General features: G+C 42.3%; 1 protein-coding gene across 3 annotated transcripts; it reads left to right on the forward strand.

Moving 5' to 3' along the window:
• The first annotated feature begins 7,892 nt into the window (after positions 1 to 7,892).
• LOC107036460 (protein TANC2) lies at positions 7,893 to 22,810 on the forward strand. 3 transcript variants are annotated; one of them, XM_015254419.2, is made up of 8 exons: positions 7,893 to 8,368; positions 15,532 to 15,905; positions 16,598 to 16,718; positions 16,814 to 16,954; positions 17,988 to 19,645; positions 19,729 to 19,935; positions 20,101 to 21,852; positions 21,928 to 22,810. In XM_015254419.2, exons 1-8 carry the CDS (start codon positions 8,287 to 8,289, stop codon positions 22,231 to 22,233), a joined length of 4,641 nt encoding a protein of 1,546 aa, XP_015109905.1. In that variant the 5' UTR covers positions 7,893 to 8,286; the 3' UTR covers positions 22,234 to 22,810. The 3 variants fall into 3 exon arrangements, with proteins under 3 accessions (XP_015109905.1, XP_015109906.1, XP_015109909.1); XM_015254420.2 differs by having other exon boundaries at positions 16,601 to 16,718; XM_015254423.2 differs by lacking the exon at positions 7,893 to 8,368 and adding an exon at positions 13,372 to 13,438.

Below are 22,810 nucleotides of genomic sequence, written 5' to 3' on the forward strand. Positions count from 1 at the left end.
CTCAGGAATCGAATGGAATAGGTTTTAAGGCTCTATCTCTCATAGTTTCCGAGATAATCGCGAAAAACCAAAGTGCCAAAAAAAATTAATTTAATTCATCTTGAATCAGTGAATGTTGATTCTGGATTTATAGAAAAATATAGTGGCTGAAAGGGGGAAGAAATCAGTTTTCAAATTGCAACCCGGATAAAAAATGATTAAATTCCGAAAATGGTTCTTTGATCTGTCATTCTCGGTCTCTAAAAACAGATAAAAATACGTAATCGCTACTCAAAAAATCCGCTTCCATGCAATTAATGATCGCAACATGATTCGGAAGACTGCATCAATCACAGTAAAGATTAAATTACAATTACTGGGATGTTATGGCTAATTACACAGTGTTTTTTCTCCCTGGGCGCGAGATACCAGTTAGTTGCTTATACAGTAGTATCTCTAATGCTTCGAGGTCACGAAATAGCACGGCCAAGACCCCGCTCGAGGTACTGCTTTCTGCCGAGTGATAACAAGTATCGTCCATTGGCGCCGTCTGGAGTTGTTCTATTAATTTCTTAATCGTTTTGTTTTTTTTTCTCTTTGGTACTCCTCTCAGAAGAACTCTTGCGCTTCATTACGAGAAAATTCTATGCTCAAAGTATACGTTTTGCTATTAGACGAATGGTTTATAAGCGTAGATTGCCGAGGAGATTACAGCTTTCCAAATAATCAATTTTCATATTTAATTGGGTGATAAATGTCTGAGTAAATTCAATTTAGTGGGAATTACCTACAAATCACATGGCTTTACTATATTTTTCACATGATTTTTCTTGCTGGAATAAATAATTCCGCTGATAAATTTGTAATAAATTGTTCATTACATGTAATTAAAATGGAATGTTGAATAATGACACACTTATTTTTACCCTCAGAAAATGAACCCCAGAATGCAAATTTCGAATGCATTAAAAATTTCACTATATGAAAACTCTTCAATGAATACAATACATATTATTTTACGCTTGAAAGTTGTAATGTGGAACAGTGAAGAATTCGGTTGTTGTATTATGTTGTATTATGGACTGTATGGAATTGTAATGTATAAATTCGATGACTTTGACATTCTGCTCGATCAATTTTCGATTAAATCAACTCCACCCAAATCCCCACTCACATCGAATCCCCAAACGGAGAGAAATATTCAGTAAAAATTGGAATTATCACGGAATTTTTCCAGAGCGTTCCCTAATTTTTATCTGAATCTCCCGTGAAAAATTACGATACCGAGTCGTAATTAATTTTCCGAGTCGATTGCGTAATTGATGAGCGAATTGTGAATTCCATGATTTTGACTGAACATTCGGTATAATACGGCCCATTCACAAATTGTGAGAAAAATAGAGAAAAAACTTTCTAGAGAGACTTTTCCTTATCTCCTGAAACGTCTGGTCCATTAACCCGGGAATAATTGACTTCTTTTTGCGATTTATGTATTTCCCCTTTATCTCGACAATAAAGCGAGAAATCGCGCTCACGTTTAGTTTAATCGCTGGAAGAGACCCTGTATCCACTGGCCTGCTATAACTCAAATCGCCCGAGCAGAATTCTCACACGTGTAAGTATTTAAAAAGACTGGAGAGGGGGTGAATAAATTCGAATGGCTCAAGGCACCAGTGGTACAGATCAGATATAATTTCATGCTGAACACGTAGTTGTACGTACTGGCCTGGGCAAGGAAAAAATTCATTTTCACCCAGATGTCCTGAGATCTTTGTGATCTCGGACACGTATAATCCAAAACCGAGGAACCTGAGACACAAAAGGAAAAAAAAGAAAATTGCTGGGGTGTTAATCGAGTGTTTATCTTTCTTCTCTGCCTGTGGGTAACGGAGCCGAGACAATCGGTAGAAAACCGCTGATTTTCTCCCTTGTGTCGGGGGATTTGACAAGAATTTGACCAGATTCACGGAGAGAATATCAAATTAAAAATTTAACAACTTTAAAATTTGATTCGTCCCATACCGAATTTTCGTGCCAAATTAAAGTTTACCTTTATTAAAAATAAAATTTAATTTTGAGTGTAGCGAGTACGCTCGTCGATTCCTAAACCCCACAGCAAAAAATGTCACAATAATTCTCGAGTAGACAAACAAAAAATGAATCTCACTGAATAAAAAAGTTTTTAATCTGTTTCTGAAAGCTACTAATTGAACCGCAATGAGTGGTCTTTTTTCTTGAATGTTCAATCCCGTCGAGTTCCCCGAGTAATCGTAAAAAATGGCTTTCTCCCTGTCTAAATTAATTCATTCAACAATTTCTCAATATCCCTCGATGGAAATAAATTTATTGAGATTAATTTGCCACCCCCGCTCAATGAAACATTCGCTGTTTATGATTTTGAAATGAAAAATTGGCCAATAAATTATCTTCATGCGAGTGAAAATTTTCTCTCCATCAGTGAATGTTATTTCATAATGCACTGCAAGCACTCACTAGTTACCACCAATACTAATTTATCCCGATGATCAATATGTATCGACGCTTGAATGAAGGAAGGCATAGTAGTCACGAGTATAGAAGGGGGGGGGGGCGGATAGGATGAATGAACTGCACTGGACCCAAAGCGAATGTCGTCGTGCAGGAATGAGAAAGATGGAGTGATAATAAGTGAGAGACGCTGGAGTGTAGCGGCGTGGGAGCTAACGTGGGCGAATTCGCAACACTCGAGTGCGAATAGGTCTCTCTCCTGTCTGCATGTACGAGGCAATGTAACGAGGCCCCGTCGAAAGTTGGGAGCTCATTGATATATAGATATGAGGAATTGACCGTTTATGCTATCGAGGAACGCCTACGGTCGATGGCAGAATAAGAGTTGTAGTATTAAGCGTGATTTAGATCAGGGAAAAATATTGTTTTGGCTTTGAGAGAAAAATTTTAAGCAGTGAATGAAATTTCTGTAAAAAAGTCCCGTAAATAAATAATTTTGTTAACACATTCGTGGGCATGTGAGACTCATCTGGTTAATGAGTTCACATGCTCTCTTCTCGATGGCGTGCGATTCTCTACGACAATAATAATGATGATTGTAACATGAGTTGAGGTTGAATAAGAGATGAGTCCATGGGAGAGAAATCAGTCCGATTGATCTCATTCTCCTGAAGTCCTTAATGAACGAGCTGATTAAAACTATTTGATGAGGATTTTTTTTATCCTGTTAAAAAGCATTATCCTGGTTATTTTCCCTTTGCTTTTACTTATTAAACACACTTTTTCATTTTACCATATTTTTGCTCGTTTTCTTGCAACACGATCTGCGACGCATCTTCGCACCAGTGGGAACTGGAAGCCGGTAGGACGAGAATTGAAACCTGACTCTGTGTAGAGCCCCAAACGTGTTCTTCTATTTTTCTCTCTCTCACTCTTCTTCTCTCTTTGTCGAGTGGTCTCTTGCTCTCAATTTTGCTTTTATTATTTTTATGCTCATTCCCATTTATTTTTCTTCCCCGGTTTGGGGCATCTCCGCTGTACTGGGCCAGGGGGGAAATTTTCGGTTTTTTGTATTATGTTTTTGTCCTCTCTGCTCTGTCTTGGACGTCTCGGGGGCTCACCACGTTTATTATCCCGAACGAGTCCGGGCCTTCCTCCTCGCACGCGAGTTTGGATTCCATTTGCCCGGGAGGGCCTTCAATATTTACCTCAGGAAACTACCTGCGGGTGTAGGTGTTCTTCATGTATACGGGCATACACTGGTGGTAGAATGGGTACCTTGCCCGGTAGAATGACGTGTTCGAATAGCAAGAATGAAAAAAGTGGAGGCAAGGGGATAGTAAATAGAGCGCGATGCCTCAGTTTCAGACATGAATCCATTTTTTATCTTAAAAGCCACTATCATTAGAGTAAACGAAGGCTGACATTTAAAAAATCAGTTGTGAAACATCTTCGATGTTCGAAAAATTCTTTAGACTTGGACTTGACTCTGCGGCAAAAATTAATTCGATAATTGCTCAATTGTATTTATTCTATGAGAACCTCGGCGGTACACCTGTAGTGGATATGCACCGAGCGAGGGGCAGACAGACTCTCATTCTTCCGCCCGCCTGCCCCTTCTCTGTCCGGATCACTTGCGCGTGGTAAGCCATATAAGGCTCTCTTTTACTCTACACCCGTATGCACAGCGGCTTCCTTCACGCGCACTCTACACACTTATTCCAGGAGAGTTCCGATGCATCCCCTTCTGCTAGTCTCTCCTCCATTGGTTGGCATCCACCTCCAGAATCGCATACACTTAATTTGTCGCGTAATAATGAATAGTATTCCGCCATGTTCATGTTGTAATTCTCCATTATGAAACGATAACATGAGTTTTTTATATTCTTCCTCAATATTTAATCGCGAATGGAAAAAATTGATTACGTGACTTTAACGTGATTGTGAAAAAATTATAAATTGTTTACTTCTTCGTGACCTCAAATCCTGCAATTACGTGTCGCAGAGGTCTCCCAGCCGCAGAGGAGATCGCAATGAAAATAAAAAGGATACGACAGTTCTCATTTCACTCTTTAGCGTTATTCCTATTTTTTTTTTCACCTCGTCTTTTGCACAATTTTGTATATCTTTTTTTTCATACCCCCGCTCCTCCGTGCGAATAACACTCCAGTCGTGAAAGTTGTCCGGATGATTTACAAGCGTAACGCACGTTGCTCGGTAGCGTGCACCGAATAATTTTTCGAGTGTACGTACACACAGCCAGTAATCTCAACATTTACACCAATTGGCAAATGTGTAATGTTTCGCACTTGGAGTCTCCCATTAAACTTCGAGTATGAGTCAAGTGGGATTTGAGAGGAATTGAAGGATAATTGAAATCCTTTTTACATCCGTTACTGATTGCGATAGTTCATCGATAAAAAAATTAATCTATTTATTTTTGTAGAAACTGAATGAATTAATTCGATGCAATTGTCTTTCCTTAAACTGAAAAAAATCTGTTTTCCCCCGTCCGTTTACCTGCGCCCCTACATTTTCTTTTTTCCCCCTTAAAACTTTAATTCCTGTATCGTGCGAGTTGGACGTTTAATTACAGCCGTGGCTCTGGAAGACTTGATGTCTGTACACGAAGCTGCATACGTCGGTTGTGGTTTATTCTGCATGTATATAACCGTAGACGAAGAGATATCCCGGTCCGCCCACCCGCATCCGCTGGACTGCGTGGCTGCTGTCGTTCGGCACGCACACTGACAATGAGTTTTATCCTTCAGAGGGAACAGGTAGAGTCGGAGCCGAAGCGGGTGCAGATGCCCCAGACACATGCCCCGAATGAGCCATAATAATGATGATTTTGTGCGGAAAGATACAGTCCATCAAGAGGGAAGAATCTTTCATCAAATATACAGAGAACCAATCAAGGAAGATTTTCCCGTGGGTCGCGCGGAGAGAAATGTTCCGTAAAAATTACGGAACTCACAATTCACTCATCGATTACGGAATCGACTCGGAAAATTAAAGTGACGGTATCGTCATTTTTCACAGGAGATTCAGATAAAAATTACGGAACTCACAATTCACTCATCGATTACGGAATCGACTCGGAAAATTAAAGTGACGGTATCGTCATTTTTCACAGGAGATTCAGATAAAAATTACGGAACTCACAATTCACTCATCGATTACGGAATCGACTCGGAAAATTAAAGTGACGGTATCGTCATTTTTCACAGGAGATTCAGATAAAAATTACGGAACTCACAATTCACTCATCGATTACGGAATCGACTCGGAAAATTAAAGTGACGGTATCGTCATTTTTCACAGGAGATTCAGATAAAAATTACGGAACTCACAATTCACTCATCGATTACGGAATCGACTCGGAAAATTAAAGTGACGGTATCGTCATTTTTCACAGGAGATTCAGATAAAAATTACGGAACTCACAATTCACTCATCGATTACGGAATCGACTCGGAAAATTAAAGTGACGGTATCGTCATTTTTCACAGGAGATTCAGATAAAAATTACGGAACGCTCCGCATCTCCGCATCGTATCTGTCCCGGAATTGCGGAACAGATACACATTTTATCATTTATTGAATCATTGTCATTTTTATTGAATATTTCTCTCCGTGCGCGGTAACTCTCCTTTTCTCGCTATTTGAATACAAACTATCTAAGTGATTTTTGCTACCCCCTTGGGTGTATTCCACTCGGGCCTTGAGACTACCAGACGCTTAAATTCATCGTCACGAGCCTGCGAGAAAAAGCCCCGTCTGCCCCTCCACACGACTTTTTTAACCCGTCTCGTGTGGTGAAACCAGTATCCACACTCACCTCCAGCATCTAGAGAGAGAGAGAATGAGAGAGAGGGAGAAAATATCTGGATCCTTTAACACTGAAGGTAATAATAACGAGCCACCGTATTCTGTCCCATATACAAGGCTGTAATACCACAGAATGTCAACGTTGATCACCCAGGACCACCCAAAATTTCACCTCTGAATTAATATGAAAATAATTGACCCAGTGGTGTTATGGGCTCGGTGAGAAAGAATTGCCAATCAAATTACGTATATTTTATGCCTCGTCAAAAGAACTGAGGACACTTGGAGAATCGATAGGAGAATAAAAATATTCGTTGAAATTTCATCGCCTTTCGATTTCTTTCGCATTTTTTTTCATTTATTATTCTTGATTCGGTGTGAATAATTGTGGCAACTTCATTGCGCGATCGATGTGATTGTAATCACCTCAATTACGAATAATTTGACTAGAAAAAGTGTTGAAAATATACTTTTTCCCCTTCCTCGTGACATTATCTCATAAAGAATTCAATCGTTTGGTGAATAATAATCACAATAGGAGATTTTTGGATAAAAATTAAGAACAAAATTATGAATGAAGGGCCCCACCAAGGCCCACACGAGTGTGTACAAGTTAGCCAAGCCACATTCTCGTGTAGGTAAAACCGGTAGGAAGTAAAATAGGGGCGAATGGACAGCACAATCTTCTCCATAATTCTCAATTTTTTTCTCATATTTTTACGTTTCTTTTGTTCATTGACTAGTGTCAACTAAACTGAAAGTGATACGGCTAACGGAAGTCCCACTTTGGGTTGTTGAACGACTGCTAGGTATCGGTCTGGTTGCACCTGTGTGAGAGATTTCGTGTAAAGGCGTCACGCGAGAGAGCCTACACTCGGTGTTTTCTCATGAATTGAGAATACATATAGCATAGCCCTTTTTGGAGCAGGATGCGGATAATTAAACGAAAGAGCGTGGGTATTTTACCTCTTCCCGATGTTCCTCCATTTATTCGCCAATTCGATGGGAGTTCAAGTGCAGTTGATGACCGTTAAATGTCATCAAACATGACTGATAAGGAAACAAGAAACGTGACTCATCGTTGAGTCAATAAAACAAACTAATCGACAAAACTGGATGGTTAATTTAAAAATATTGCAAACCATTTCATCCTTGTGGTGAAGTTTTTTGCTGTACCATCGGCCGATGAATAAACCAAGCAGAACCATTGCATTCAATTGGCACTTGTATTCATTCGTTATTGCCCGAGTGCGTGTATGCAGTATTGGTACCAGTGTGCAAGAATAAGCCTCACTGGTTGCAAGTCGCATCCCGAAGTGAGGGGGATGGGGGGTTTGGGGGGCGGGTGGAGGGGCTACAAACACCAGTGCATAAGTCGCTCGAGAGTGGCCCAAGCCCCCCTCGAGTCAGACGGTCAGATGGTGGGTCTTTCTCTGTCTCACAAACGGCATTATACCAGAGTTCACCTCACAGCCAATCAGCCGTCAGTCCCCCCAGTAGAAGTAAAGGCTTTACGCTTCTCCATTGCTCCTCGGGTTCTGGGTTCACTCAGCTAGCTCTCAGCAAATCTAACAGTTCACCGTGGGCCTCCTCACTGTACACCTCGGGCATTCCACCCTTTTTATTTTAATTATCCGGCGTCGATGACATCATGTCAATCCACTTGATTTCACATGGATCACGCTCACTAGGTACTGAGCCATTGTTTCGGTTCAAATGTGGTGATACATTGAATTGCTATTTTCATCCTCGTAATTTTGTTATTGTGGTGTGAAGCGAGTGAATTTGGGGAGGAGAGTGCGATGATTATTTATCGATAAACAGATGAAAGTTAATGAGATTAATTAAGTTTTGTCGGGGGAGACATGACTGAATGTGATCTGAGAGACGTGGAGACATGGAATGAGCGTGCTGACTGCAGGGCTGTTGGATTAAAATAAGCCGCAAGTACAGACCTAGTGGGAATACGTATTAAGTTAAAGCGGGGCTATGGCGCCTCCAGACAGGATAACAAGATGCTCACCAGCTCCTCCTCCGCGCTCGGGTGCTGGCTTCAGTCACTCGGTCCTCGGTGAGTTTGAGTGCATTGTTCAATTTGCCTGAAATATTCATCACTTCTTGTGCGCTGGGAGAAGTTATCTCCCACCGATTGTGCGGTCGCACTTTAACTTGAGAAAATACCGGAGGATCTCTTTGAATACAGTGCTTACGGGCTAGGAAAGGGAAGAGAGAGTTTACGGAGATTGAAGCCGACAATGAGGCGCCTCTTAGTGAGGATGATGCACCTCGAATGTGTTATATGCTGGGGGATTGGATTAGTGACTAACAATAATACAATTACGGCTGCAAGTCGAGGTGACGGGCATTAGTTTCGATCGGATGGGATGCTTCGGAGAACTGGGAGAGGGTTTTTATTTGAGATGCTCCCTGCAGAGGGTGGGGGGAATGGGTTTGCATTCTTCAGGCTGAATTCTTTGAGTGAACCGAGGTTACACTGCACTGTGGTATTCTGGGGGGTTTTTATTAGCGGTTGAGGGGGAAGAGCCGAGAGGGAATCACTCAGTGGAGGTGTTTCAGGCACTGGGGGTTTTATTTGTGAGGTGGCAGTAAATGCCGAGGGAAAATTTCCCGAGGGAAGCGGAAACAGAAAGGGAAATAATTTCAAGTTTTTTTTCAATCAGTTCGACCAATTTTCCGGGACTCGTTATTTGGTCAATCAGCGAGGAATTTGTTCACCTTTTCTGCTCGAAAACTTGTTGGGAATATCCCATAAAACGCCGAACGCCACTTAATAATTGAGTGATTCATTGCATATTCTCAAATCATTAATAAAAGGAAAAAGATGAAAAACATTTTTATCAGGGCTTCAACAACTTTCATTCTCGGTGTAATGAAAACGAAATAAAAAGTAACGCGTCTAGGTCATTTAGAACTGTGCAATGAACCAGCAGGATATAGCACGTGTTCAACTGATAATCAACTAGTTTTGTGCTGTTGTTTTTCCAGTATCATGAGACAGGAATGTTTATATTAAAAGTATTGAAGCTCATTTTTTCACATGAAAAGACGCATTGAAACGAGCCACCTGTTGCACTCAATTAAATGGCATAATTGACACACTGCTTTTCGGAGCGTAACGCGTAACATACTGCGTCTCAAGTGTTGTTATTTTATTCACTGTAGTCCCTGATAATAGCCGAGATCTGTGATTTTTGCTTGAGAGACTCGACCAACCACTTGTCCCACGTAACGACATAACACTAGAGGCTCGTCGGGTGCACCAACAAATCCGTATTTTTTGCTGCTCTGCCTTGAAATATTCATGAATGGAAGTATTGTCTCGAGAGCTCCTATTCCCGTTGCCAAAATACATCCATTTATTTAATTAATTGACATGAATATATTTAAAAAAAATAAAAAATAAATAGAATGAAATAAAAAGTGTTATGAATAAACCTGAGCCACTCTAAGAATCTCTTATTATCTCACGTTGAATCGACATCATCTGGCGAGAATAACGAAATGCGGAAAATTTTTTAAAAAAGAATTAGAAAATTTGGTAAAGTTGTTTAAATTTTTAAGTATAAAAAATAAATAACTATTGAGGACACAAATTGAGGAGGATAATAAGCGAACAGAATGAAGGCAATCTTCATGGTTTGATATCAATCGAAATACGGAAATGGATATATCGATTGCCATTGGCACGTGACGAATTGAAACGCCTGAGAGCCATACGAGGATCGATCTCTCAGAATAAAATCTCTTGTTGGCCAGTGAAAGCTCTTGATTGAGAGTCACGATTTCCTTCACCTTTCATTCCCTCTTCGATTTTAATTTTAAAAATTTTTAATTCTTATTCTTCATTGTAATTGTTGTTGTTTTTTTTATCTCATTTTATTTCGTTGTTTCTTCAAGGTTGTGAAGCGAACTTTTGAACAATTCACTGGATAATATTTTCAAATTAAGTAAAAGCATATTTCCGTAATTAAAAATCACTTGATAACGGAAAAATCATTGAAAAAAAATCGTTTTCCGCTTTCGGTTAGAAAAGAAGAATTTCTTGCTCCTTCAATTGCGCGTCGAAGAGTTAACGAACCTGAAATTTCTCACGGAGACTACAAGTTGCTCGGGTTTTCTGAGAATAGGAGCCTCGGCCTCAGCGAGACGTAGCTAGAACTCACTATTCACGTGGGGGCAAGAGGTCTCCGAAGGGAGCACTACTCTCTATTCTTCACAAAAACACATGCGTAAATCCCTGGGAAGGCGCAGCAGGTCAGGAAAAGTTTTTAGGGTGGCCCCTCGCAGCGGGGCCTTTTCGTTGGGGCCGCAGGTTTATCGCTTTTTCGTGTTTTCGTTGGAAGGTTGAATGAGGATTTTTCCAACACAATCGGACCGGTCTTTCCCAGCCAGACAGATAAAATTATGTCAAAGTATACTTGACACCTTTGGGGGGCTGCTGCAGGTATAGACGAGCCTTGAACGCACTGGCATGTTTACGAGCGCTAATATACCAGTGTTTTCCCGAAATTTAACATTAGTTATTATTCATATTCTACTCCTCGTCCAAATTAAACGTTTGGGATTTTTTTTGGCAGAATTTTAATTCTCTCAATTTCCCCATGCGAAATTTTATCGTAAATTGAGAAGTGAAAGTAGATAACAAATTTTGTTCTTTTAATTTTTGCAACGAAATTCTCCTCGAATTGCGAATAATATTCTCAACTTAAGGATTCATAATTCATTTCAATTGTCTGAATACCCGTCAGTTTGTTTGTCGTTGAAAACTAATTCCGGAAATAGTAAGAGATAAGATAATCCCTTTGATGATTGAAAATCTGTAGCTAGATGTACGTAATGATCCACACGTCGTGTTATTATTCATCACGTCAATCACTCGTAATTTGAAGCATTATCAACGATTCTAACAAAGCGGATTATTCACAGTCGCAAATTTCCACAAGAGAAATAATATTCTACAGAATAAGGCATTCAATAGCGAGACTACATGAAAGATCGACACAAACAATATTTTTTTGAATTGTCATAATATAATATGTTTCTCTTAATTGTGGTAATATACTTCTAATTATTGATAATATCTTTCACTCTGTCTTTCGAAATCCAGAAAATATAAACAATCTGATACAGTAGTTGGACTTGAATTGATCACAAGAGAAATTGCTCAGCGAATCAAACCGAATAATATGAATTACACGGAGAATGAGCGTGTGTTTTCCTTCATTCAATTGGATAAACAATCATAATACTTGTATTCATTAAATCCCCCTGTGACCGAGTTGAACACATAAATTATTTCGTAGATTAAGTGATAAAGCCTAATAGGAATGGAAACAAGAACTGTGCAGAGAAAACTCCATTAATCGTATCATTGACAGCCAGAATTAATTACAAAAGCACAACCCTTGGTATTTAGCGAAATAATTCTGCTGATTTGAGATTCACCTCAGTGGTCTCATATCCGAAACATCCACCGGATTATCTGTCTCTTTTTAACCTGTGCAGCAAAGTGTCCGTCAATGCGCTTATTACTCAACTTGATCGCATCATCCGACACTGCGGTTGAAATTAAACCGTGAAAGCCACAAGGAACGCAGAGGCGTGGATGCGGATCGAATTGCCATATAGCTGTCAAAGGCTTCTCCTTAATTCTAGATGAATTGTGATCGTTTAGTCAGCGACAATTGATGTTATTAAAGAGAGTTAAACGACGAGATCGGGGGGGAGTGCGGATCAGACATTAACTGCTGGTAAATGTCAGTGTGTATTTGGAAAATCATCGTGCACAACTATTTGGCTTGACGAGTTTCGGGTCGAGGCAGTGAACCAGTGTCAAGTGATGTCGATCAATGATTTATCCCACAGATGGGTTCTTCAATAAGGTGATTTACAAGCGACAAATCAAATCCAAGTATTTCAAAGTTGAAAGTCTCAATCAGTTGATGGTTTTCGGAATATTTCCAGTATTACATTAGTAAAAAAATGTCTCTTAAATATTCTCGACAATTTCAACATTACACTCAAACTTGAATTTTTTATCGCCATATAATATTTTTACGGCCATTTTCACGCATTATTAACTACAAAAAATCCATAATATTAATGTAAAATTTGAGCAAACTTTCTAAAAAATATCAATTGATTTTACGAGCGTACGATAAGAGAATGGCATACTACAAACGTTTGAAATGCATTCGTGAAAGCCCCGGAAAGTTCTCAAACGGGAGAAAAAAATAATCTGGGCTTGAAGCATAAATCGGATGAAGAGAGAGAGAGAAAACACACGGAAGACCTATAAACTTGGAATCCCTCGTGGTTCTTTGGATTAATCTGAGCTTCCTATCTCTCTTTTTCATCCCCACTACCTCAAATCCAGACAACGCAATACCACGGCGCCTCATCTTATCTCCATCGTCTTATCTACCTTCTACGTGCAATGAATGTTTAGAGTTATATGTTCCAGCAATAAGTAGCTTCACTTTTAACCGGTACACATCAGCGAGAGAAATAAAAAAAAAGTCCAATTGAATAAAAGAGGAATCGCTAATGGTACGAATTAAATTCCAAGTGTTTACGAGTGTTGTTGCTCGAAAGAGCACTCTAGATATCGATTGAAATATGTGCGCCTTGGTTACCTATATGTACTGGCGACCACATGGTGGGTAGAGTGCCTCGGCCCCTTTCCTTACTCCTCATCAGGAGGAATTTTACGTCTTCGGTTTGCTGAAGCATCAAATAACGATCATTACGCAGTTGGACGGACAGGGAAAAAATTTTACGGCGGGCAGGAATGAGTTGCCTTTGTGCAGGAATTATCATGCTGTGTGCGCGTTTTAGTGCAGTCGAGACGAAAATCGTTGTTGTTCGGCACAAGTTTTGCTTTTAAATTAATAATCCTCCAATTTCGAGGATAACATAGTAACGCATACGCAGTTTATTTACCGAAAACACTTGCAAGATTCGCTGCAAGAGGTCTGACTTTGGACTGAAATGGACTTTGGAACAGGTCATCCCAGTCCCTCGTCATGTCGACGCACCAGAAAATATCGTGATCGCGAAATGGTGCGAAAAAAGCTAGTGCACAGGCTCGGATTCGGGTCGCGCACACGACCTCATCCCGGTAAGTTTGAGTGTTTGTATGCCTGTGATCGTTTGTAAGTGCAGGTGCAACTATATCTTGGCACTGGTGTAGTTGATGGTGAAGTTACCGTAAGATCTTCTCGGTCAACGCACTCGTTCGCGGACACGTCTACCTGCCCATGTACTCGGTGAGAGACTCTACCTACACACCCAGGGCCGATATAAATTGCAAGATGCTATTGGCTAAAGTTGTCTCATCCGGCATTGCCACTGGGTGCACAAAAAGAGTTGTTAACAAAATATTTTTGCGCACAGAGAGAAATGTTAAGTAAAAATTGTCTAACTCACAATTCACTTACCGATTACGGAATCGACTCAGAAAATTTAAGTGACGGTATCGCTCTGGAAAAATTTCGTGACAGTTCCGTAAAATTTCCTACAATCACACCTTGCTCCGGAATTATGGAAAAGATACGTAATTTTTATTGAATATTTCTGTCCGTGCGGCGGAATAATTACGCGGTTTTCAATTTCATTTCATTTTCAACGTTCCGCAAAAACTAGTCTCAGAAGTACTCTGGCGTATGCCCTATGATTTATCAATTTTTCTTACTTTCAATTCACAACAAAGCTGCAAGTCTGTAAAATACTGCTCGATGCCCGCCCAGTCAAGCGAGAACGCGATTACCTATAGACGGCCAAGATACATAGCCGGTAACCACCTAAAGGGGGCAAAACTTCTATAATCCACCTGTCCGCTCGTTTCCGCTCCAACAATGGTCTCTGGGCGATCTGCTTTTTATTGGTTGAAGGTAGAAAAGAATATTACCGCTGAGGCAATTACTCTCTCTAGGATGGACAAACGCTGCATGAAACAAATCACTGAATTGAACAAAAAACATGTTTTTTCGATGAAAATGTAGACAAGAAGGATTACAGAGAATAAGACAAGGGAATTCAGCCGTGAAATGGTAACCTTATTATCGTGGGAATGAATAATTTCCGAAAAAAATGCCGAGGGACACTCTCTCTTTTCGAATTCTTTCAATTACAGAAAAACTCTCTGAACTTGTCGATGTTTACAGCCACTTTTCCTACTGGATATCGAGACATTTACATATTCGCTCTCGTCCCAGTTTTTAGATTTCAACGTGAAACAAATAGTTTTCTTGCGACAGGCGACAGAAGTATTTTTCCATTGAGAGATATGCCCCCAACCTTGAGGGAAATTGTCGATTCACTGGAGGTACAGTGTATTTGAGCTCCGTGTGAACACTCCAGGGTTGTGCATTAATTCGCAATCTATGGTAATACCGTCTATTGACACGGTTAATACGTAACACAAGCCGATAAAACATAAAAGTTATGGGCAAGTAGATGAAATCACGTTTATTTTTACAGCCACTCAGAACCGCGCGTGTTTCGAATGTACCCAATGAAACCTCCCAGCAAAATAGTTAATGAGACATGTACTTTTGTGTTGCGTTGCACTTCGATCAGTTGCAGTGGTTTATGGATTTTTGTGAACACTATATTCTCGCAAAATCCTCATTCCATTGTCAACAAATTTTTTCCAGTCTCATTTTTCAAATACTCACTGCCAGATTGATCATTCGACATTTTTCATACCTTCATTTTCTCAATCAAAGAATTATTACTTCTCAGTAATTATGGCTTTAAAAAATATTGAAATATCCCACACTTGCAATATTTTTACGTCTTCCTTTCGAGTCTTCATTCTATTTCTGTATTGGTGATCGAACACCTACCTCTCTGGCCTACACCATTCCGTGCTAGATAGCAATACACCGAGCTTAAGAGTGTTCGATAAATGGTAAATACGCTCTTCCGGGATTTTATGGATCACGCGGAAAGCCATGAACACAGCAATGTTCATATTCTATCCAACTGGCTTATTCCTACGAAAGAACCACTGCCTCCTCCCTTTTTTTCAATCGTAAATCATAAATTACGGAAGAGAGTGGAGTGGTGGGGCGATGCTATCGTGAGAAGTCGAGGAGGGAATTATAATCCTCCGTGCAGACCAACATCAGCATCTGACCCTTTGACCTTTCGACAATAAAATGCCTTTTTTATTCTACTCAATCTCTTTATTTGTAATTTATTGTTCAGATTTGGCACAAATTCGCGCACTGGTGGAGTCAACCGGCATGGTGGGTGGCTCCATGTGTCCATCATGCGAAATGCCATTCGACAAAGGAAAGAAACGTCGACTCATTGATTCCTGTGGCCACGAGAGATGCTACTCGTGTCTATTTCGTAGCGAGGCATGTCCAATATGCCGTAATATATACGAAAGTAGACGAGATGATTCTGTTATACTGCAGGATGACATTGTCAATTATGACACTGGTTTCTGCTCTTCCGAGCCAGTTTCCATAATTGCAAATGAGGACTGGAATGACGACGTCTCGGCGATAAACTCCCTCTGCGGGAGTCCACGACTGAGGACCAAAAACACCAGAAACATGAATCGTAGTGTGCATGTAAGTGTCATTAAAATTTAAGCTCAAGTATTTTGTCACTTGAAGCGTCATGAATAACAAGCTACATTTTTGGTGAAGAACAGGGAGTGAATGAATATTTAAGTAATCGATGACGCATACATGCTAAATATTCGTGACTGCCTACGGGTTTTTTCTTGAAACCATCGGGTACCGCGCGGTCAGACATCCACCCACGGCTGCGTGACAAAGATCGCGAATAAGAGGCGAATATGTGCGTGGGTGGGTTCATTCAGTATTTGAGCGCTTTTAGATTTCGCCGGTTGGAGAGAGGAATATTCTGGCTTTTAATTTTCTACCGGTCATTTTTTTAACAATGAGTTATTTTAACTTGAAGACAAATTAATTTTCTTCCCATTCAATTAATTCCATTTGATTATATTTGCTTATTTTTTTTTAAGAATTAAATAATAAGAAAGATTGTTAGCAGCTTTCTCATTTATTTATTCCAACCGAAATAAAATGATGAATGAGATTGTCAAATCCGTGTAGGCCCATGCATTCAATCTCGAAATCCTTTTCACGCTGTCGATACACAGTTTGAGACCTCTTGGGAAAAGAAAAGAAGAAAGAAATAAATAAAATGAACACAGAAGAACGGCATTTAATCCCTGCTCGATGTAGCGCCGTCACGTAGCACTTGTGAGATACAAAGTCTTTATGATTCGTTTTAGCAGGGACTGGAGAGCGTCACATTTTCATCAATGATGGGAAAGGGACCAAAGGGCAAGCCGCCGGTTCTTCCGGAGTTAATTGCCTCTCAGTCCCGTCACAAGGCTCAAGTAATGGCTCAAAGTGAGTTTTTTCTCCTTCTTAATCGCGCCTTGATTTTTTTTCGCGGTAATAGTGCAACAGTAGGCACTATCAATTACTTGAAATGATTTTCCCAGGCTGCCCAACGCCTCCCAATCAAAGGAGACGATTCTTCTTGAGTCCGAAGGGCCTGAAGAGTCCGTTCACACCCCAGAGGTCGAGAAGGGGCGCGGCGCCGCCACCGGAACAAGGAAATGATAATCCATCTGCGCTTTCAGGTAAATTATCATATGTATTCGTCTTCGAAATGCCCTAAAATTGATTCTGCTACACGGAGAGAAATATTCAGTAAAAATTACGGAACTCACAACTCGCTCACCGATTACGGAATCGAATCAGAAAATTTAAGTGACGGTGTCGTAATTTTTCACAGGAGATTCAGATGAAAATTACGGAACGCTCTGGAAAAATTCCGTGACAGTTCCGTTAAATTTCCTACAACCACATTTCGCTCCGGAATTACGGAAAAGAATACGGAAAAGAATCCGTCATTTTTATTGAATATTTCTCTCCGTGCAAGACAATCAGGGGAGATCTCTGAAACTAGTCAGGCTTTGTGAAAAGTGTCAATAGACTCTTCTCGTATTAGTACCCTAGTTTTAAGAGTAAACCATGAAACACATGAAACACATGATTAAATAAACGACAATTAGCCTGGATGACATCCTCATGGGAGGGTACATCTCGCTGGCCTGGCGTGGTACTCGGAAAAATCAAATCCCTGTGGAGCACAAGTCAAGGAACTGCCAGTGACGGACTAAATCAGCTCATTGATCCCCCGAGATCGAAACCCGATAGTAACAACAGACTCGTCAATGCGCCAAGAAAAAACAAAATCTTGGGGCTCGAGCACTTCACCAGAGCAACAGGCAGGCTGCTTTTTACTCACAGCGTGTTCTTTCGTTTGGTTTTCTATTTTCAGCGCTGACTATTAATCGATGAATTCTGCTGAAATAAATCACCCAAAAGATGCGTAAAGAGGGGGTCCGTACGTGGTCCCTCAATTTGCGAAAAAAATCTCATCTCTTTGCGTAATTTATTTGAGCAATTTTCACCAATTGAATTCAATAAAATGAAGGCACACTTTTTTGCCAGCATGACCAGACACTTTTACAGTTTTGAATGATGTGTTGCATCGTGAAGAGTTCCCCTCGCCTTGATTACCACCACAGCTCTAATGACTCAAGATTTATCCCATCTTTTCCCTCCGCTCAATACTTTCGAAACCTAACGATCTCTCAACTTTCACAGATGACGAAGGAGGTAGTGTGAAGCCACTGTCCTCGAAGAATCGAAAATCCTCGCAGTCCGATCTCTACATGCGCCTGGGACTTCTCCTGGGCTCAGGCCACCTCCGCACCTCGTCCGGAGTGGACAGCACAGGCATGCCATGCTCAAATCGAAATCCCTCATCATCACAGCCCCAACGATCAGACGTCACGAGATGCCACGAGACATCCTTCAGCAGTTTAACGAGTTACGACCAGCAGACTATGGCCTCGACAAATACCAGCCCCGTCTCCACACTAACAGGCACATCAAGCGAGGCTGAAGTGGCAGCAGCGCTGCGCACCCCCATAAAACCAAAGGGGAAATCAAAGCAAAAATCGAAAATCAAAGACTGTGATTCGGCGGGAAGCCTCGCCTCGATATCCACCTCGATATCAGCCTCAACTTCCATGTCGATGTCGATGTCGGTATCGGTCTCGGGCCTCTCCAACGGCAGTTGCAGCCCCCTGACCCCACGCAAGCACTCGACAAACCCCGAGGACGATGCGGGCCTGAAGAACCGAAGGTCCTGTGCAAGAAAATCCGGTCGAGGGTCGGCCAAGCCCCTAGAATCGAAAATGAGATTTCTGTCTCATCCTGTGGCGCAGCTCACGCTCAAACCCCTGTTCTTCGAGGTCCCGTCGGTCGAGGCAGATCCCCTGTTCACCGGTCGCTTTTGGCTCCTTCAGGAGCTTGAGAAGGTCATCAAGGGCTCCAGCCCTGGAATTCTCATTTCAGGGGCTCCAGGCACAGGCAAAACGTCGCTCATTCTCCAATTGGTGGAACACAGCTGTTTTGGGAGGAGAAGAGAGCAGTCCCTGAGGGCGGAAATTGCGGAGTGCGATGAGGACGAGACCGACCAGAGCCAGCGACCCCCGCCCTCAACATTTGAAATCAATATGAAAAAAACTAATGAGAAGATAAGGGAGATAGCGTCACACGTTGTTGCTTATCACTTTTGTCAGGCTGACAACAACAGCACTTGTTTGGTACCTGATTTAATTCATTCGATAGCTGCCCAACTGTGCCAGGCCCCTCAGTTAATTGCGTACAGGGAGTACTTGCTGTCGGAGCCACATTTGCAGGGCTCACTGTCCCAGAGAGAGTGCACAGTGGACCCTGACCTCGCCCTCTCTAGGGGCGTTCTGGAGCCAATGCTGACTCTCAGGAAGGCTGGACGACTTCCTCAAGTCAATATGGTGGTGCTAATTGATGCCATTTGTGATGCCGAGTACCACAGGCCTGACAGGGGTGACACCATTGCCTCCTTTCTCACTAGACATGCACCCAATTTCCCCAGTTGGATGAAAATTATTTGCACTGTGAGGAGCGAACTCAGGGAGTGCGCCAAGGCTTTTCCGTACACTAGAATTTGCCTGGATAAAAGTGCCAGTGGCACCAGCGGTGTGTCCATTGGCAGGGATTTGTCTGAGTATATTAGTCATAGAATGGTGCAGAGCACTGTTATTCAGGCCAATGTGACGGCTAATGTCAATGGAAAGGAGTCCTCCTGCGGGGCTAATCAGAACAGGTTCGCCACTCATCTGCTCTCACTTGCGGGGGGCAGCTTCCTCTTTGCCAAACTCACGCTTGATCTCATTGAGAGTGGACATCTCGTTGCTAAATCTGCGTCTTATAAGGTGAATTATTACGACTATTGTGGGACAGATTGAGGGAGCGAGGCCATTATAATGAGTTGGATTTTTTTGGGATTACTTTGCAGGTTTTGCCAGTATCATTAGCACAGATATTCCAATTACATTTTAACCTGAGGTTCCCCACTGCCACTTCGTTCGAAAAGGTCCAGCCCCTTCTTGGCGTCTGTCTGGCTGCCCTTTATCCACTTACCCTTCCGGAAATTTTCTACTCTGTTAATTCGTTGTATACGGAGCAGTTCGTTTCATGGGAGGAATTTTTACAGAGATTCAAGGTAATTATCACATTAAATATAAGATTTAGTAAACAACAAAATCGGTTGAAGATAATTAAATCATTTTTGCTGCAATAAAATTTGAGGATGCGTAAGTAATGATCGACTCTGAAAAATGATTTTCCTCAACAACTCTTGAAATTAATGAAATGAAAAAATTTTCAGATGCTCTCTGGTTTTCTCGTGAAACGTCTGGACGACACCTACATGTTTTTCCACCCCTCCTTCAGAGAGTGGTTAATCCGTCGCGACGAGAATGAATCTCCGAAATTTCTCTGCGACCTCCGCCTGGGCCACACAGCAATAGCGTTTCGCCTGGCTCGCCTCGAGTGTCCCCTCGCGGGTGACAAGGTTCTCGAGCTGGGTCACCACGTGTTAAAAGCCCACTTCTACCGAGGTGTGACCCCCTCCTTCCCCTCGCGAGACCTCCAGGCCTGGTGGATGACCTCGTCGTCGGAGTGCGTCTCCTCAGCCCTCTGCACCCTCCGCAACATCTACAGTCCCAACGTCAAGGTGTCGAGATTGCTCCTGCTGGCAGGAGCCTCCCCCAACCACAGAACAGATTACCTAGGCAATGCCCCAGTCCTCTGCATGTACGCCCACGAGGGCTCGGTGGAGATGGTGTCTCTCCTCCTGGAGTTCGGAGCTGACGTCGAGCTGACGAACTCCCAGGGCTGCACAGCCCTGTCCCTCGCCTCGTCGCGAGGCCACTGCGACGTTGTTCGTCTTCTGGCTGGCGCCGGGGCCTCGTTGGGCCACGCCGACATCGCAGGCCAGTGTCCGCTGGTCCATGCAGCACGCCACGGACGTTTTCCAGTGGTCGGTTACCTCCTGGCTTGCGACTGGTCCATTCCCCCCTCCGAAAGTCAAATTGAGAGATCAGACACTGCGTCCGAGATCTCTCGGGAGGAAGCAGCCCAACAAGCGGTCGTCGCCGCCGCCTCCCAGGGCCACGAATCAGTGGTTGAGTACCTCCTGGACATGGCCAAAGTCAATATCGACGAGGCTGACACGTTAATTGGAGAAACTGCCCTGACAATTGCCTCCGCCCATGGATCGACGGCTACAGTGTCAGCTTTGTTAGCCAGAGGGGCGAATCCCACAGCTGTTAATTCCAAAGAATTATCTCCACTGATGCTGGCAGCCAGAGAGGGCCACTGGGGGACTGCGGAACGTCTTCTCCAGTTTGACTCGTCGAGTTCAAGGGGTTCGGCTGAGGGGGACGTGCCGGGACTTCTCCTCGAGCAAAGGGACAACATGGGACGAACCGCGCTCATGATTGCTGCCTCTGAGGGCCACACCAATTTAATTGACTTGTTCTTGGAGAAGGGCGCTGTGCTCGAGGGAGTCGATAAGGAGGGACTGACTGCATTGGGCTGGGCGTGTGTCAGGGGGAGAATTTCTGCTGTGCAGTGTCTCTTGGATCACGGTGCTGATATCGGAGCTAATGACAAGACTGGCAGGACGCCTCTGGATCTCGCTGCGTTTCAGGGGAATCCGAAGTTGGTGCAATTGCTGTTGGAGAGGGGAGCTGCCGTTGAACATGTGGATTTGAACGGGATGAGGCCACTGGACAGGGCTATTGGTTGTAGAAATGTACCTGTGGTGCAGTGCTTTTTGAGGAGGGGTGCCAAGTTGGGCCCTGCGACGTGGGCCATGGCCCAGGGAAAGCCCGATGTGCTGTTGATACTCTTGAATAAATTACTGGAGGACGGCAATGTGCTTTACAGGAAGGAGAGGCTCAAGGAGGCTTCTCACAGGTATGCCTATGCGTTGAGAAAGTTTCCTGGGGCACCTGAGCAGGTCCACGATGCGCAGAGCCAGGAGGGCAGCAATCTGATCCTTCATCTGCAAACTTTCACACAGTTGAAGCTCAATTTCCTGCTCAATCTGAGCAGGTGTAAACGTAAAATGAATGTAAATATTTTGGCTTAAGGTTTTTTTCGTTTTCTTTTTTTTGCGAATTTTTTTCATGTCTCTGGTCTTCTGCAGGAGTTTGAGGAAGCTGTGGAACTGGCAGACGAGGCTTTAAATATCCGTCCATCGTCCTATGAGGCCTTTTACGCTCGTGCGAAGGCGAGGGTCGATTTGGGACTTTATGAAGACGCCCTGATCGACGTTCAAGAGGCTCTACAAATAGCTCCAGTCAACAACCGACAAGATCGACGAGTTCTGTGCGCCTTGAAGGACGAGGTAGTGTCGAGGATAGAGGGCACGGGAATGGGATGCAGCAAAACAGTCGTTGACGTGACTTCCAGGAGATTCAGGGCATCTGTGGATACGCTGACCGAGCTTTAGAATTCCTCTCTGCATGTGGCCTCGTTCGACTTCCTTTCGATCGATATTTACGATTGGAGGGGGAACGCGCATGTGCGGATATCGTTGAAACCTATTTATTATTGATGATTCTCTACTTTGTTAATTATTGAAGCTTCCAATCTATTCCAAAGCTTTGCAAAAAAATTGAAAAACTGTTTTTAAGATATTTTAATTAAATTAAATTATGAATTATGTTTTTTATGCTCTCCATTCGCTCATTCGATTGGACATCGAACGCAGATTATTTGATTTAAACGTATCGTGTATCATACTGGTAGCACAACTGGTTCTGTTTCGATTGGTTTTTCTTTCAAACCACATGTATCGGAGAAGGTGAGATATTTTGTCGTTTCATTTTTCAGTATTTGTTTCGAATTTTAAGAGTCGTAGATATTTAATGGAATGATGAATATTCGGAGCTTAAGAGGCAACAATTATCAGTATCATTTGTAGATTATTATTCAAATGTAATAAATTCGTGAGAGAAAAAGAAATTATATTGTGTCACATTACCTTTTAATGACGAACGTTTTTATTGAGAATAAAGAAAACAACG

This window comes from Diachasma alloeum, unplaced genomic scaffold (assembly GCF_001412515.2).
Source record: "Diachasma alloeum isolate Michigan unplaced genomic scaffold, Dall2.0 Dall_scaffold_00209, whole genome shotgun sequence".
NCBI lineage: Eukaryota > Metazoa > Arthropoda > Insecta > Hymenoptera > Braconidae > Diachasma > Diachasma alloeum.

Coding starts and splice junctions, on each gene's coding strand:
- LOC107036460 (XM_015254419.2), top strand. CDS start 8,287: ATGGCGCCTCCAGACAGGATAACAAGATGCTCACCAGCTCCTCCTCCG. Junction 15,906..16,597: donor ACATGAATCGTAGTGTGCAT/GTAAGTGTCATT, acceptor GATTCGTTTTAG/CAGGGACTGGAGAGCGTCAC. Junction 16,719..16,813: donor GGCTCAAGTAATGGCTCAAA/GTGAGTTTTTTC, acceptor TGATTTTCCCAG/GCTGCCCAACGCCTCCCAAT.